The sequence below is a fragment of the Athene noctua genome, chromosome 2 (genome assembly GCF_965140245.1).
Source record: "Athene noctua chromosome 2, bAthNoc1.hap1.1, whole genome shotgun sequence".
Taxonomy (NCBI): Eukaryota; Metazoa; Chordata; class Aves; order Strigiformes; family Strigidae; genus Athene; species Athene noctua.
In genome coordinates this window covers 104,357,338-104,370,387 of record NC_134038.1, presented here as the reverse complement: position 1 = coordinate 104,370,387, position 13,050 = coordinate 104,357,338, and the positions used below count along the sequence as shown (strand labels likewise).

At 39.1% G+C, this 13,050-nt stretch overlaps 1 protein-coding gene across 2 annotated transcripts in view; it reads left to right on the top strand.

The window, feature by feature from the left end:
* The window catches only part of COL15A1 (collagen type XV alpha 1 chain), a 153,891-nt gene that overhangs the window by 59,288 nt on the left and 81,553 nt on the right, over positions 1-13,050 (top strand). For both annotated transcript variants that reach the window (XR_012633173.1, XM_074899784.1), the window contains exons 6-10: positions 721-847; positions 2,103-2,218; positions 7,983-8,111; positions 8,732-8,758; positions 11,417-11,479. Coding sequence is in view for 1 of the 2 variants with exons in the window: in XM_074899784.1 (XP_074755885.1) it covers positions 721-847; positions 2,103-2,218; positions 7,983-8,111; positions 8,732-8,758; positions 11,417-11,479 (462 nt within the window). In the remaining variant the exon portion in view is untranslated. The remainder of the gene's footprint in view (positions 1-720; positions 848-2,102; positions 2,219-7,982; positions 8,112-8,731; positions 8,759-11,416; positions 11,480-13,050) is intronic.

Sequence of the window (13,050 nt, the reverse complement as noted above, 5' to 3'; positions counted from 1 at the left end):
CCATTAAGTCTACTCCAGGTTACCATGGCAACATAATAACTTTTAAATTTTATTTAAATTGGAAACCCAGGTTTGCATGATGTAGTTCCCTCTCTACACTAAGACAGAATTTCTTCAGGTCTCTAATTCCAGTAGGGAGTAGGCTCTTTACATTCCTGCATGCAGCTGAAACCAGGTTATTGAAATGCCATCTCTTGCCCACCCAGAGCCAGCATAGGGAAGGATGGGTACCAGCCAGCTCTAGGCTCTTTGACCTGCAGCTTTCCTTGTGCCTTTCTCCCTCTCTATGGGTTTGTCAAGTGTACATCACTTGGTTTGGAGGAATGGAGTTCAAAGGTGGTGTGCTAGTGTTTCTCAAGAGTTTGACCAACTTAGTGTGACATCTGCTGATAAGAGAAACTAGATGTGTACTGTAAAGAGGAAAAATTAAATACAATGTGAAACAAATTAAAAACGTGTACTTGAAAGAGGGTATATATATTGGCCATTAATAAATTTCAGGTTTTATGATAGCAATGACAGTTAATGTTTCTAGGGGCAACATAAGTGTAAGGACAGATACTGGCAAAATATTAAGTAGGAAAGATCTGGATTTCTGTTTTGCTTCATAAATGTGTGATTACTATGCTTTGAGGAAGGTAATCTACTGATTCATGTTTTAAAATATGTGATAATCCTTTTATCTAAACAGTTCTTTGGGATTTTATATTTATTTTTTAGCCTGAAGATACGTTGGCTGAGCCAGTGGAAGCCCCCCCAACTATATTGTCTTATTTGGAAGAAAATGGTTTCTCTGGAAATCACAGATCGGAAGAAACCTCTGAAGCATCTAAACTTAAAGAACAAGGCACTGCCTCTTTTTTTTTTTTTTTTTTTTTTTTTTATGAGGGGGGGGTGTGTCACATATTTTTTTAGGTCTGATTCTGTCATTTCCCTGTGTACAAAAAGACACTGCAATATTGGGGTACTGCCAGAAGTGAAAATGTTTTTGGATATCCTGTGTTTTAGAAAAGAATTGTTAATCAAACATTTGGTCTTTGAAACTGCAGTCTGTTAGACTGCAATTTGTTAATAGCAACAAAGGTAGCAACTACAACCACTGCTCAACACACCTCTCACTTTTCACTCCATAAAGGTGCTTATCTCAGTCATTGTTAAACATGCAGAGAATAGATTTACACACCCATAAAGTGCAAGTTTCAGTCACAGAACTGCAGTTTATATTTTAAAAAGGAAAAAAAATGGTTTGGATAAAACAAAGAAGCTGACCTGAGGAGCTGCTGCTATGATACTCTACAACACTCCAGTAAAGTGCAAGTGTTTGGGAAAGGGAATGAAAGAGGAAAAATCCTCTTCATTCTGCTCAGATCAGTGAGAAGCATGGCACTTCCTGAGACATACCTCTGCAAGTAGTGCTACTGGCTCTAAAACCATGTGACATATTTAAAAGGAAGTTGAGTATTTAATTTTATGACGTTTTGTTATAGTGAAGCACAGCTGTTTATGTAAAACTGAATACCACCCCTGAATAAACAACTCTATCCTGCTTATATTCCCTGCAAAGGATGTGAATCTGCCTAGTGCACCAATGGGGTGTCTTGGATACAAGTGCAGGCAACAAAGTAAGAAGAGTAGGGCATAATGCACTAAGGAACCCAGTCCTTCACTATTAAGACAATTTCAGTGCACTCCTATAAAACAGAAAATAAAGCTAGTTATCTCAATAATGCCAAAGATAATGTTGCTGTTTAAATTTTATACATACTTCAGATACTACCTGTTGTACATACCTCTTATTTTTTATGTTATATAGATGAAAAATAAGCAACCATTAGACTAGAGCTTGAGGCAAAGAAGATGATGCAGTACAGTATTTGTCCTTAAACATTTGTTTTATAATTTTATTCTCACTTTTCTCTTTTTATTTTCTTTTAAAATTTTCAGACTTATAAAATGATTAATATGAATCTTTGGAATGTATTTCAGTCATAATCTAAAATATTTCTTTTTTTCATACAACTTACAGCATCTGCTCTGATAAATACCCCTGGATAGGTTTTATTTTGCTTTGTCTCTCATAAATAAGTGATTGTTTTATTCAGATTCAGGTGTCATCCCAACTGGACGAGGAAACAGTGAGTCTACCACTGTCACACAGAAAATCTTAAGAGAAGAAGATGGTTCTGGTGCTAGTGTTTTGCCAGCAGTAAGCAGAAAGGTCTGTACAATGGATTTATCATATGCCTTATCTTTTTGTCCCAAGAGCAGAAAAACTTATTAATTTTAGGTGCTTTTCTGAGTCAGTAACTTTATGTATTCCATCTTAGCAAGATGCCAAAACAGAAGTTATTTTTTAAATGCTTGAATGTCTTCTCATGACATCAAAATGAAAAGCACTGACACTGCAGGAGTTTGGACCTATAACCGTTGAGATGGGCTAGAGATTTTTGACTGACAAAATGATTTGTTCTATCAGGTTTTCATTTTTTCATTTTGCATTTAAGAAAGTGAGAAACAAAGAAAAGAACCAGTGTAAATCCTCATCATAAAAGCCCATGATTTTTATTGCCTAAAAGCAAAGTCTTGGTCTTACTTACAGTAACTGCCTTGCAGGTGAAAGCCCTGCTCACTTTTCAGAAGTGTGACATATAAACGGTTTTAAAATTACACCCTTTGAATGCTCACCAAGTGCTTCTGTGTGAAGTACCAAGTGCAAAGAAGCATTTCATTATCACAGTGCTTCATTACCAGGTGATCCAAAACAGAAGGCTAACACTAAAATGCACTAAACTCTGGAGGAATCCATGACTAAAATGTGTAACACTGGCTTTCCTTAGATGCTCGCAGACTAATCTGAAAATTTAGAGTTTATGCAAATTAGCCCTTTATAAACGCTGTCCTACTTGAATTACTATCCAAGAGATTGATCCTATATTCTATGTCTTGACAAGGGAATGGTGCGTGGATTGCACTGGAAAAGCGTCTGCAACTCCAAGGTATTTCTTAAAGAAGGCAGTGTATGTTGCTTCCTGAGAGCTGCGTACATTAACACCCAGAGATGAAAAAGCCATTAAAAATTTAGCCATCAGTTTTCCTGGCATTCACAATAAAGAGCTGTTCTGACTAATAAAATAGTAACAACCTTTCCACCCTAGATGGCCTTATAAAGGACCAAAGTTGAGGCAAGTCAGTGAAGTTGTTTGGGGCCCTTCTATTACTCATGTCTGTGTCAGAGCACTTACACGAATAAATGCTGTTTACAGTCATACCTAGCTTCTCTCTGGGATGCCAGCACATTTTTTAAAGGTACTCTAGAAGAGGCGATATCTGGACATCTTTCACCTGTCAGAGATGCCTTCCAAAAATCCTGGTCAGGCTGTCTTGTAAGTGTCCAAGCAGGAATTCTTTTCAGGATATGTCCTGATGGGAAAAGGGATTCTAGAAAGTGTGTGTGCCACCATCAAGTGAGTTGTACACTGCTGAACAAAGGAAACTCTGACAAAGATGGTCTGTAATTTCATTGGCAATTCATTTCAGCCAGGACCAGGAATAACTATAAATTACAAGCAAAGCATTGAGACTAGTCACATTTTCAAACTCACTTTTTCTCAAATCCCTTATAAAATTAGATAGCCCTTTTGGGTAGACTCCTTCCTGTGAGCTTGGTTCCTAGACAAGGAAATTAAGAGAAAATGCAAGGCTGTAGCTTGTCTCTACTTTGAGGTTCACACAGTGCCAAGAAGAATGGGAGCCCTTCTACCTCCTAAACAGAGAGTACTTCAGCGTCCACAACTGCAGGCACAAGAAACCTCAAAGGCAGTAACTATGCCATATGTAGCAAAGTCACCCACTCCGGTGAGATACTGGGCTTTGAAAGATACTGTGCCTATTGTAAGTTAATGTGTAACCTGGATTTTGTGTGATTCTGCAAATTAAAATTATGTATGCCCCTTGTTTGGAATCCTGTGAGCTGGAGGGCTCCAGCTACTCAAATACTTGCCCTACTTGTTGACATATTTCTAAATAATTGGCTAGCAGTACATTATTCATTAATTAACATTCCTGGTCCAACAACTACTACAGATTTTTCTAAACAGAAAATACATAATGATCTTTCCTTCCTCTTGCCTTTGTAACTCCTATGCCAAAAGTCCATTCTTTGTATTGCTTGACACTCCAGTCAGTTATGACTGCTTCTGTTTGCCAGAAAACATATAGCATCAAGAATGACAGAAATTTTATTCTACATTGTGTCTTTTATTCAGGTGTTTAAGGTAACTCAGGTAACTCTTTACAGTGTCTTCTAGTATTTCTGTGTTTATTTTTGTAAATTATAACAAATGGTGAAACAGTACATTAAGGATCAGCCATTGGTGCTGACATAAAAAAGGCTTTTTATTTGTTGGAGAACTTCCAGATATGATTCCTCTAACATTTTCATGCCTGTATTCACATTTTTTAAAAGCAGTAATTTTAATGTCAGGATGAACTATTGTACTTACTATCTAATTTTTTCAGTTTTGGGACATTTTTCTTAAATAAAAATTCAATCTTGATTTAAGTAGCGTGAGAAAAAAATGTTTAAATCTATTGTGACAAGTAGTTTTGCTACTTAATAATCTTTACAGGGTTTTTCCTGTACTTATGCCAATTTCCACATCTTTGTCACTAGATAGGTACCAAAGATGGCTATACAATATGCTAATGAACAATCTTTTAGAAAATAATAGTAAAGAAAAATTGTTACTGCATCGAAAAATGGTCTTTGTGAGTACATGGTAGAATTGGCTCTATCTCTTGTAAGTTTACCATTGTACAAGATCCCCATTGTACCAGTTATGCCATTTGTAATACAAGTAATATGGATGACACTGATTAGGCACAGCATTATATTTTCTCAGTGTTGCATAGAAGTCAGATGAATGTCCCTCAGGAAAACTTGCTAAAGTCAGATCAACAGTGTTACTATTAACAAGCACACATAACAAAGAAAATTATGACCTCTTTGTCAGACAAAAACATGCTGATTTAGATTTTTTTTGTCTTCACACTTTGATTTTAGAATAGAATAGAATAGAATAGAATAGAATAGAATAGAATAGAATATTTCATTTGGACGGGATCTACAACAATCACCTAGTCCAACTGCCTGACCAGTTGTGAGAGATGAGAAACCAGGCCTGTGAGAAACTAAGAAAAAAAGCCTGAGTCACTTGTCTCCCTCATCTGAGTGGGACGTGACACCAATTCAAGGCTGACCAAGTTAAAGAATGTTAATAAGGGCATTGTCAGAATGACTCTTGGACACTGACAGGCTTGGGGCATCGACCACCTCTCTAGGAAGCCTGTTACAGGGTTTAACCACCATTGGTAAAGAAATGCTTCCTAATGTCAAGTCTAAACCTCCCCTGGCACATCTTTAAACCATTCCCATGCATCCTATCAGTGGATCCCACGGAGAAAAGATCAGCACCATCTTCTCCATTTCTCCTCCTTGGGAAGCTGTAGAGAGCAATGAGGTCACGTCCCAACCTCCTTCTCTCCAAACTAGACAAACCCCGTGTCCTCAACTGTTCCTCACAGAACCTTCCCAGCTTTTTCGCCTTCCTCAAGATGTATTCAGGGACCTTCACATCTCTCTTAAGTTGTGGGCTTTAGAACTGCATACAATACTCAAGGTGAGGCTGCACCAACACTGAATACAGTGGGATAATCACCTCTCTTGACCATCTGGTTTGCTGCACCCCAGGATGCAGTTTCCCCTCTTGGCTGCCAGGGCACACCACTGACCCGTGTTGAGCCTCCTGTCAACCAGCACCCCCAAAACCCCTTTCTGAGGGCTGGTCTCCAGACACTCCTCTCCCAGTTTATATTTCTACCCAGCCTGACTCCTTCCTAGGTGCAGAATCCAGCATTTCAACTTGTTACATTTCATCCCATTAATCATAGCCCAGTGTTCCAAACTATCTAGACCCTTCTGCAAGGCCTCTTGTCTGTCAAGAGAGTTAACAGCACCTAATTTAGTACCATCAACAAACTTGCTAATGGTGCATTCAACTCCTGCATCCAGATCATTGATAAATATATTGAACAGAACTGGCCCTAGAACTGAGCCCTGAGGAACAGCTCTGGTGACTGGTTGCCAGCCAGATGTAGCCCCCATTCACTCCAACTCTTTGATCCCTGCCCTTCAGCCAGTTCTTCAACCAGCACACCATGAATCCACTCATCCCACAGCTGGACAGCTTGTCCAGAAGAATGCTGTGAGGGACAGTATCAAAAGCCTTACTAAAACCCAGAAAAACTACATCCACTGCCTTCCCTTTATCTGGTAGGTGGGTGGCCTTATCATAGAAGGATAACAAATTAGTTAGACAGGAGTTTCCCTTTGTAAACGCATGCCGACTGTGCCTGATTGCATTGTTCTTTAAATGCCTTTCAACAGTACCCAGTATAAGCTTCTCCATCATGTTTCCAGGAACTGAGGTTAGACTAACAGGTCTGTAGTTTCCTGGGTATTCCCTCACACCCTTCTTGTAAACTGGAATAACATCAGCGAGCTTCCAGTCAGTGGGGACCTCCCCAGACTCCCCAGACCTTTGGGAGATGATCGAGAGGGGTCCTGCCATAACATTGCTAGTTCCTTCAGTACTTTAACAACCTGTATCAACAATCCTGTTATCTCACAGAGGTCATGATCTTACAGCTTAGTTAACTAGGTTTTCTTCTAACACTTTTCCAGATGGGAAAAAAATCTGTAATGAGACTAGATGAAAAAATCTCTGATCTTTTGGAACTTTCCTAGTGACAAAACCAGAAAGATCTTTAAAAAATCAGCTAACAGCTCCTTTGATGAAAGCTGTCATCCTTCTAACTTTAAAATGCTTGGATATTTACTATCTACCACTTTCATTAGCTACTAATGGAACAAAAAATATTTCCTTATTGCTATAAAATGTGAGTAAATCCTAGTGCTTGTTTCAAAATATGGTACAAAAATGACTTAAATGTTTCCTCCTATATACTGCACTGCAATTTAAATATGTATTAGTGTCCGAGCTTCACCACTGAAAGGGTTTATTTTGTTTCTGATGTATTTAAATTATTCTTTTAATTTTTCTTACTTTCTCTTGCCCAGAGGCTGATGCTTAGCAATTTTTTGCTCTTACTTGTTTTCCCTTTTTGTTATCACTTTCTTTGTTTCATCTTCTGTCACTTTCCTTTTTAACCAAGCTGGATATGTAACCCTCTTTTCTTAGAGTTGTAGATTTCAGAGGAGTTCCTAAACATCTAGGAACATCCTAAGTGTTCCTTTAACTTTCAGAATTTTCTTCTAGACAGACTGTGTTTGGAATATTGGTCTTTTTCAAACTCCCATTATTGATTTAGACTCTGCAGTTTTGTGCAGATATGAAATTAGACCATAGAATCACAGAATCACAGAATCAAGTAGGTTGGAAAGGACCTTGAAGATCATCCAGTCCAACCATTGACCTAACACTGACAGTTCCCAAATACACCACATCCCTCAGCGCTATGTCAACCCGACTCTTAAACACCTCCAGGGATGGGGACTCCACCACCTCCCTGGGCAGCCCATTCCAACGCCTAACAACCCATTCTGGAAAGAAATGCTTCGTAATATCCAGTCTAAACCTTCCATGGTGCAACTTGAGGCCATTACCTCTTGTCCTATCACTTGTTACTTGGGTCGTTTGTTACCATGGTCATTTGCATCTAGGCAACCAGCTCTCATTTTTTTCCAGCTCAGTGAGCAATTTATTTGTATTTGCGTGAACAATTTCTAATATGAACTGCCTTTGCTGAATGGAGTGTATTATTTTTATGGCGCCTAACATGTTTCTGACTGCATTGAACAAAGCAGAGGTTCTAGGAGAAAGGGAAGAGAGGGGGAAAAAGAGAGAGAAAAATGGGGAAAGTAATGCCACACATTTTTCGTATTTCATATTTTGATTACTCAGGGCCAGAAAGGTCAGGAAGGAGAGGATGAGCCCACAGAATCATCAGGAAGACCAGGAGTAGAAGATGTGCAGAAAAAAGATCAAGGATCTCCTGGACTTCCAGGGAAACTTGGACAACATGGGCAGCCCGTGAGTATTTTCTGCCTATTGAAAGAATGCATATATTTTAGAAAGGGTAATAGTCATTCATCAGACATGCATAAAGGGCTGAAACTCCACAGTCTCACACACTGGTACCAGTCATACTTCTACAAGATGGGGTTTTAGCCCCACCAAATCAACACAGGACCATTGTATCTGCTTTGCACGTGCCAACAGCTATACAAGGGCTTGATGAAAGACAATGATTAGAAAGCACAAGGCAAAAAAATGATGTGCCAACGTACTAACATTCTTAGAGCAGTAATTCTACCAGCCCTTCGGGCAGCCTTTACAGTGCTGCGCTACCTTCCCAGCTGTTATATTTGAACATGTTCAAAGCTGCTGGACTTCAGAACTCACATGCCTCCTTCAGTGGTTTCTGTATATCCAGGATGTTTCCCAATTCATATTCTTCTGAACCATCAGCACAAGATAAATCCAATTAAACAGAGGTGCAATACAAATCACACTATGATGTAGTATCTGTTACAGTTCTCATTATTTTGTCACTGCATGACACAACAAGCTATAGTTAATTGCTTTTCTTGATTATTGCTTCTTTGTTACAATGTTTTATTTACCTTTCTAACAAAGATGTTTTATTTTAGGGCGTTCCTGGTAAAAATGGGTTACCCGTAAGTACTCTTATACATATTTTGGTTAACTGAAGAAAAAAAAAAAAAAACCAACACATTTTTTACTAGAGACTCAGCTACATTGAAGATTAGGCAGCAAAGTGCTTTCTCCTTGTGCTCTCTTTAGAAGGCAGCTCGAGCACTGTAGTTGACTCCCTCAGATTGCCAAGAGAGGGGGACCCTCTTTTAAGGACCCTTTCTAAGAGAAATTTATGATTTCCCAGTTGCAAAGAAAGTAAGAGGTATGGCATGCCATAAGCAGCTATACAAGGAGTCCAGCTCTGGTGAGGTTGGCTTTTTTGCAGAGAGAAACTTCAAAAAGAGGACATACTTCAGACCCAGACGTCTTCCACAGCAAAACAAAATGCTTCATTGACCCTTCATAGACACATGCTGCCAGGTTGCCTGCTCCTAACCTCAGCTGTTATTAATTTTGCAGATGTACTTCTCACCCCTCAGCTCCTGTGCAGCAATTCAACTGCACCTTCTGCTTCATCCTTCCTGCTTTCCTTCGTCTGCATTCTTCTGTTTTACCCTCTCTTCTGTCACATTTGCTGTCATCTTCCTGTATTGTTCCTTCCTTCCTTCTCCAGACAACTCCCATCCATAGGTCAGTTCACCGTGAGCTGCTGATAGATTGCATATGCATCCTCAGTGGTGAAGAATTGCCTAGCAATGCACACAGTAACAAATTCCATGAGTGTCTCCGCTGCTGTTGTGTATCTGCCCTCTGTTGAAGCTTTACTATCCGGCTTCCTTGTTTCCTTACTCACTCTCTGTTGCTGCCACTTTGTGCATCTTTCCCCTCGCTAAGATCTTCCCACACAGAGGCTGTCATCATTACCATGCCTGCTCCTCCTTTTGTATCCTGCCATGCACAACTGCTGTGAACTTCTTGTCCCTTCCTGCCCTCTCCAAGTGAACCTCAAATGAAAATGGTATGTTTTAAGATATTAAAAATTAATTCAGTAGTCATTCATGGGATGCATTGTTCCGCTCCTGCATGCATACATTGGCATGCTTAGAGAAATGTAGCTGGTTTGGGAAACATTTAGCGTAAATTCAGGTTACGTATCATTGGAGCATTTATGGACAAGAGGTTTATATTTTCTGTATTAGCAGAAGTCTGACTACTTTCAAACAGAACATTTTCAGAGAAAATTCTATGAAACCAAAATAACAGGGAAATGACTTATAGAAAATTGTGCAAATGTTATTCAAATGCTTCGAAAGCAATTGTTTTGTCCTTGTAAACAAATCCTTGTAAAACATTCCTATTTCCTATCATAGACATTTTGTTATATCTCGTGAAATGAAATGTTGCCCTGTATTTTCATAGTCTTTTGCCCATGTGCAGCTGGTTTCTGATCTTGTACATACCTATGCAACTTTACTATTGGATTGATGAGGCTTTACTCAGCAATAAAATTAGTATCTGCTAGATTTATATTGGCCATGTGTTTGACACTTTTTAATGAAATGGATACCAGCTACTCTACAGGAAAAATAATAATGGGAGAAAAAACCTTTCAATCTTACAGATAAAATTTTCTCCATAACAAGCTTATATAACCCATCTTTAAAATCAGGACAGACCTAAAACTTGAGCAACAGCGTCCATAATCACACCTGTCCAGATTTCCAAAATGCCATTAAGGAAAAGAGAATTTATTTGCCTTCTGAATTTTTCTTCCAGTGTCCTAACTGAGTTCATAAATAACACCACTTTATAATAGCACTGACTTTAAAGCTGGTGGGAGTTCTTTCTAGCCAATGATCAAGCTTCTATAGGAAGACCATATGCATGTTACGTGTAGATAAGATGAACATATATAGAAAGGTTATTTGAGATTAATTTGACCGGTGAAGTTTAGAATGGAAAATGGGGTGAAATGCTATGTAGTACCACATATTCCCTGCCAGGTGTATGTCCTCAGGAAGCATCCTACTTGGTAGGAACTGAATATATTCAGGTGAATCAAGGCAAAAGGATTTCTGTAGAAGGTGATAACAGCTAATCCCAATGGTATGATTTGGTGCACTCAGGGCAGCAGTTTGCAGTAGCATGTGACAAATATATCCCACTATTCTCTGTTGCCTATCACTTCTGTATGAAATCTAAAGTAGATTTCTTCCAATTGTCACTTTTCTCATAGTTTAAAAGTTGTTAGAGAAGAGGCAGAATTCTAGCTCGGAATTTACCTGCTGTAAGCATATTCAGCAACTTTGGAATAAATGAACACTTTCTTACCTCTTAGATATGTAAACGGCTAAAAGAGAGAAAATTTGAAGAAGGCTTTTCAGACACTATTTGTTCCAGTAGAACATTATAGTTTTCAAAATACAGACATTGGAACTGTGTGGTCCAGTTAGCATTGTGTCAAATCCAAATGCAGCCTGCCAAGTGTTGCCATCTGTATCTCCCAAACAGGCTTCACTGCCACTTCGTTGTGAGCAGAGTAGATGTGGTAAGAGGCACATTTTGTGCACTGCCAACTGCATAGGGGGTGTAAGTCCCATTAAGTCCCATATCTCCTCCCACTGCACAAACCAAGAGTTAGAATCTACAACCCTTACATCCAGCCTCTGCTGCTAACTGTACAGACTGTTTAACCTGCATAAAAGATAATGAATAATTTAAAATATATTTCCTTTTAGGGTAAAAATGGACTTCAGGGACTGCCAGGACTGAAAGGAAAAGCAGGTTTAAAAGGTGAAAAGGTATGTGTCCTGTTAATAACCAACAATCAGTCAGAACCCATTTATGCTTAGACGTGAGTTAAATTGGTACATTCCAAGAGAAGAAGATAATAATAATAATAATAGGGAATCACAGGAAGAATTTAAATATCCTGCCATTCACCCATGAATTTGCATAAAGGGCAGACATAACAGAATCATAAGGATTTTTCAAGAATATGAATAAATTTCAGCAGTAGAAAAAGTTGAGCTTTCACAGGAGAGCTAAGGAAGATATATTCAACTATTAATAAAGATAAGTCGATTGTTATATATTACTTATTTGTGCAACTTACTCTACTGGCTAAGTGATTTAACAGAGGCAGTATAATCATATTACCCTCATGAAACAAACATAATTGAAATAAGAGTTAAACCCTCCGAAGAAACAACTTGTATCACTTCTGAGATGAAATGAGCTGTAATGGATTTATCTATCATTAAAGAACATGCTGTACATAAAATCGGCACACGGCCAGTAACTCCAGCCAAATTAATAATTCATTTCATCAGTTTACCAAAACAATTTAGGCTTCATAAACTCATCATTACAACTCATATAAATCTCATGTATTCAGATTCAATTTGAAAGGATCCAGAATAATTTCAAAGGTAAAATTAGCCTCCACCATAGGCATCAGGTCACAAGACTGCATGGCAACCCCCCATCTTTCTGTCCAGCTGAACACTCTGTCTGTTCTAGTGGAAAGGTACACTGGATAAAGGCTTACCATAAGCTGTAGAGAAGTGAAGGTATGTCAGGCAGTTAGGCAGCATCTCAGATACAACAGGATGGGGAACACTCTTGCACTCCCCTGGTGAAAGCAGCATGTCTGGGACCCATGTGAGGAACTTGTTCACAAAAGTAGGCAGCATGGGAGACAAACAGGGGCACTTAGAAGTTCATGCACAGTTACAGGGCTATCATCTCTCTGAGACTACAGACATGGTAGGATAGCTCACAGCTAGACTACTGTAGTGTATGGATACAGGCTCTTCAGGGAAGATAAACTGGGAAAGTAGATTATCAGTAAGACATTAAATCAGTTGGCAACATGCACTACAGGTGCTCTCTACAGGCACTTCAGAGCCTCATTTCTGAAAACTCTGAGCAGTCTTAGATCAGCAAAGGACATATTTGATGGAGTTGTTTCCACTTTGTCTCTCCATTCCTCCCCATTCTTCACTCTATCCCCAACCCTGGACTGCACTGGCAGAGTTTGGTAGCAGAAATCTGAAGATTCTAGACCGCAAGGAAAAAAATAATGAGAAGTAAACTCCAGATTAAGGACTGTGCTATTGGTGGAAGACTTTGACAGGGTGCTACTTATGTCTCGGTCAGTGCTAAAGCCTGCAACATGGAACACAGAATCCCAGAATCATTGAGGTGGAGACGCCTCTCTGGAGACTATCTAGTCCAGCACCCTGCTCAAAGCAGAGGCAGCTAGTGCAGGTTGCCTAAGATTGTGTACAGTTTGGTTTTAATATCTCCAGGGATGGAGATTCCACAACCTCTCTGTGTAACCTGTTCAAGTATTTGATCATCCTTAGAG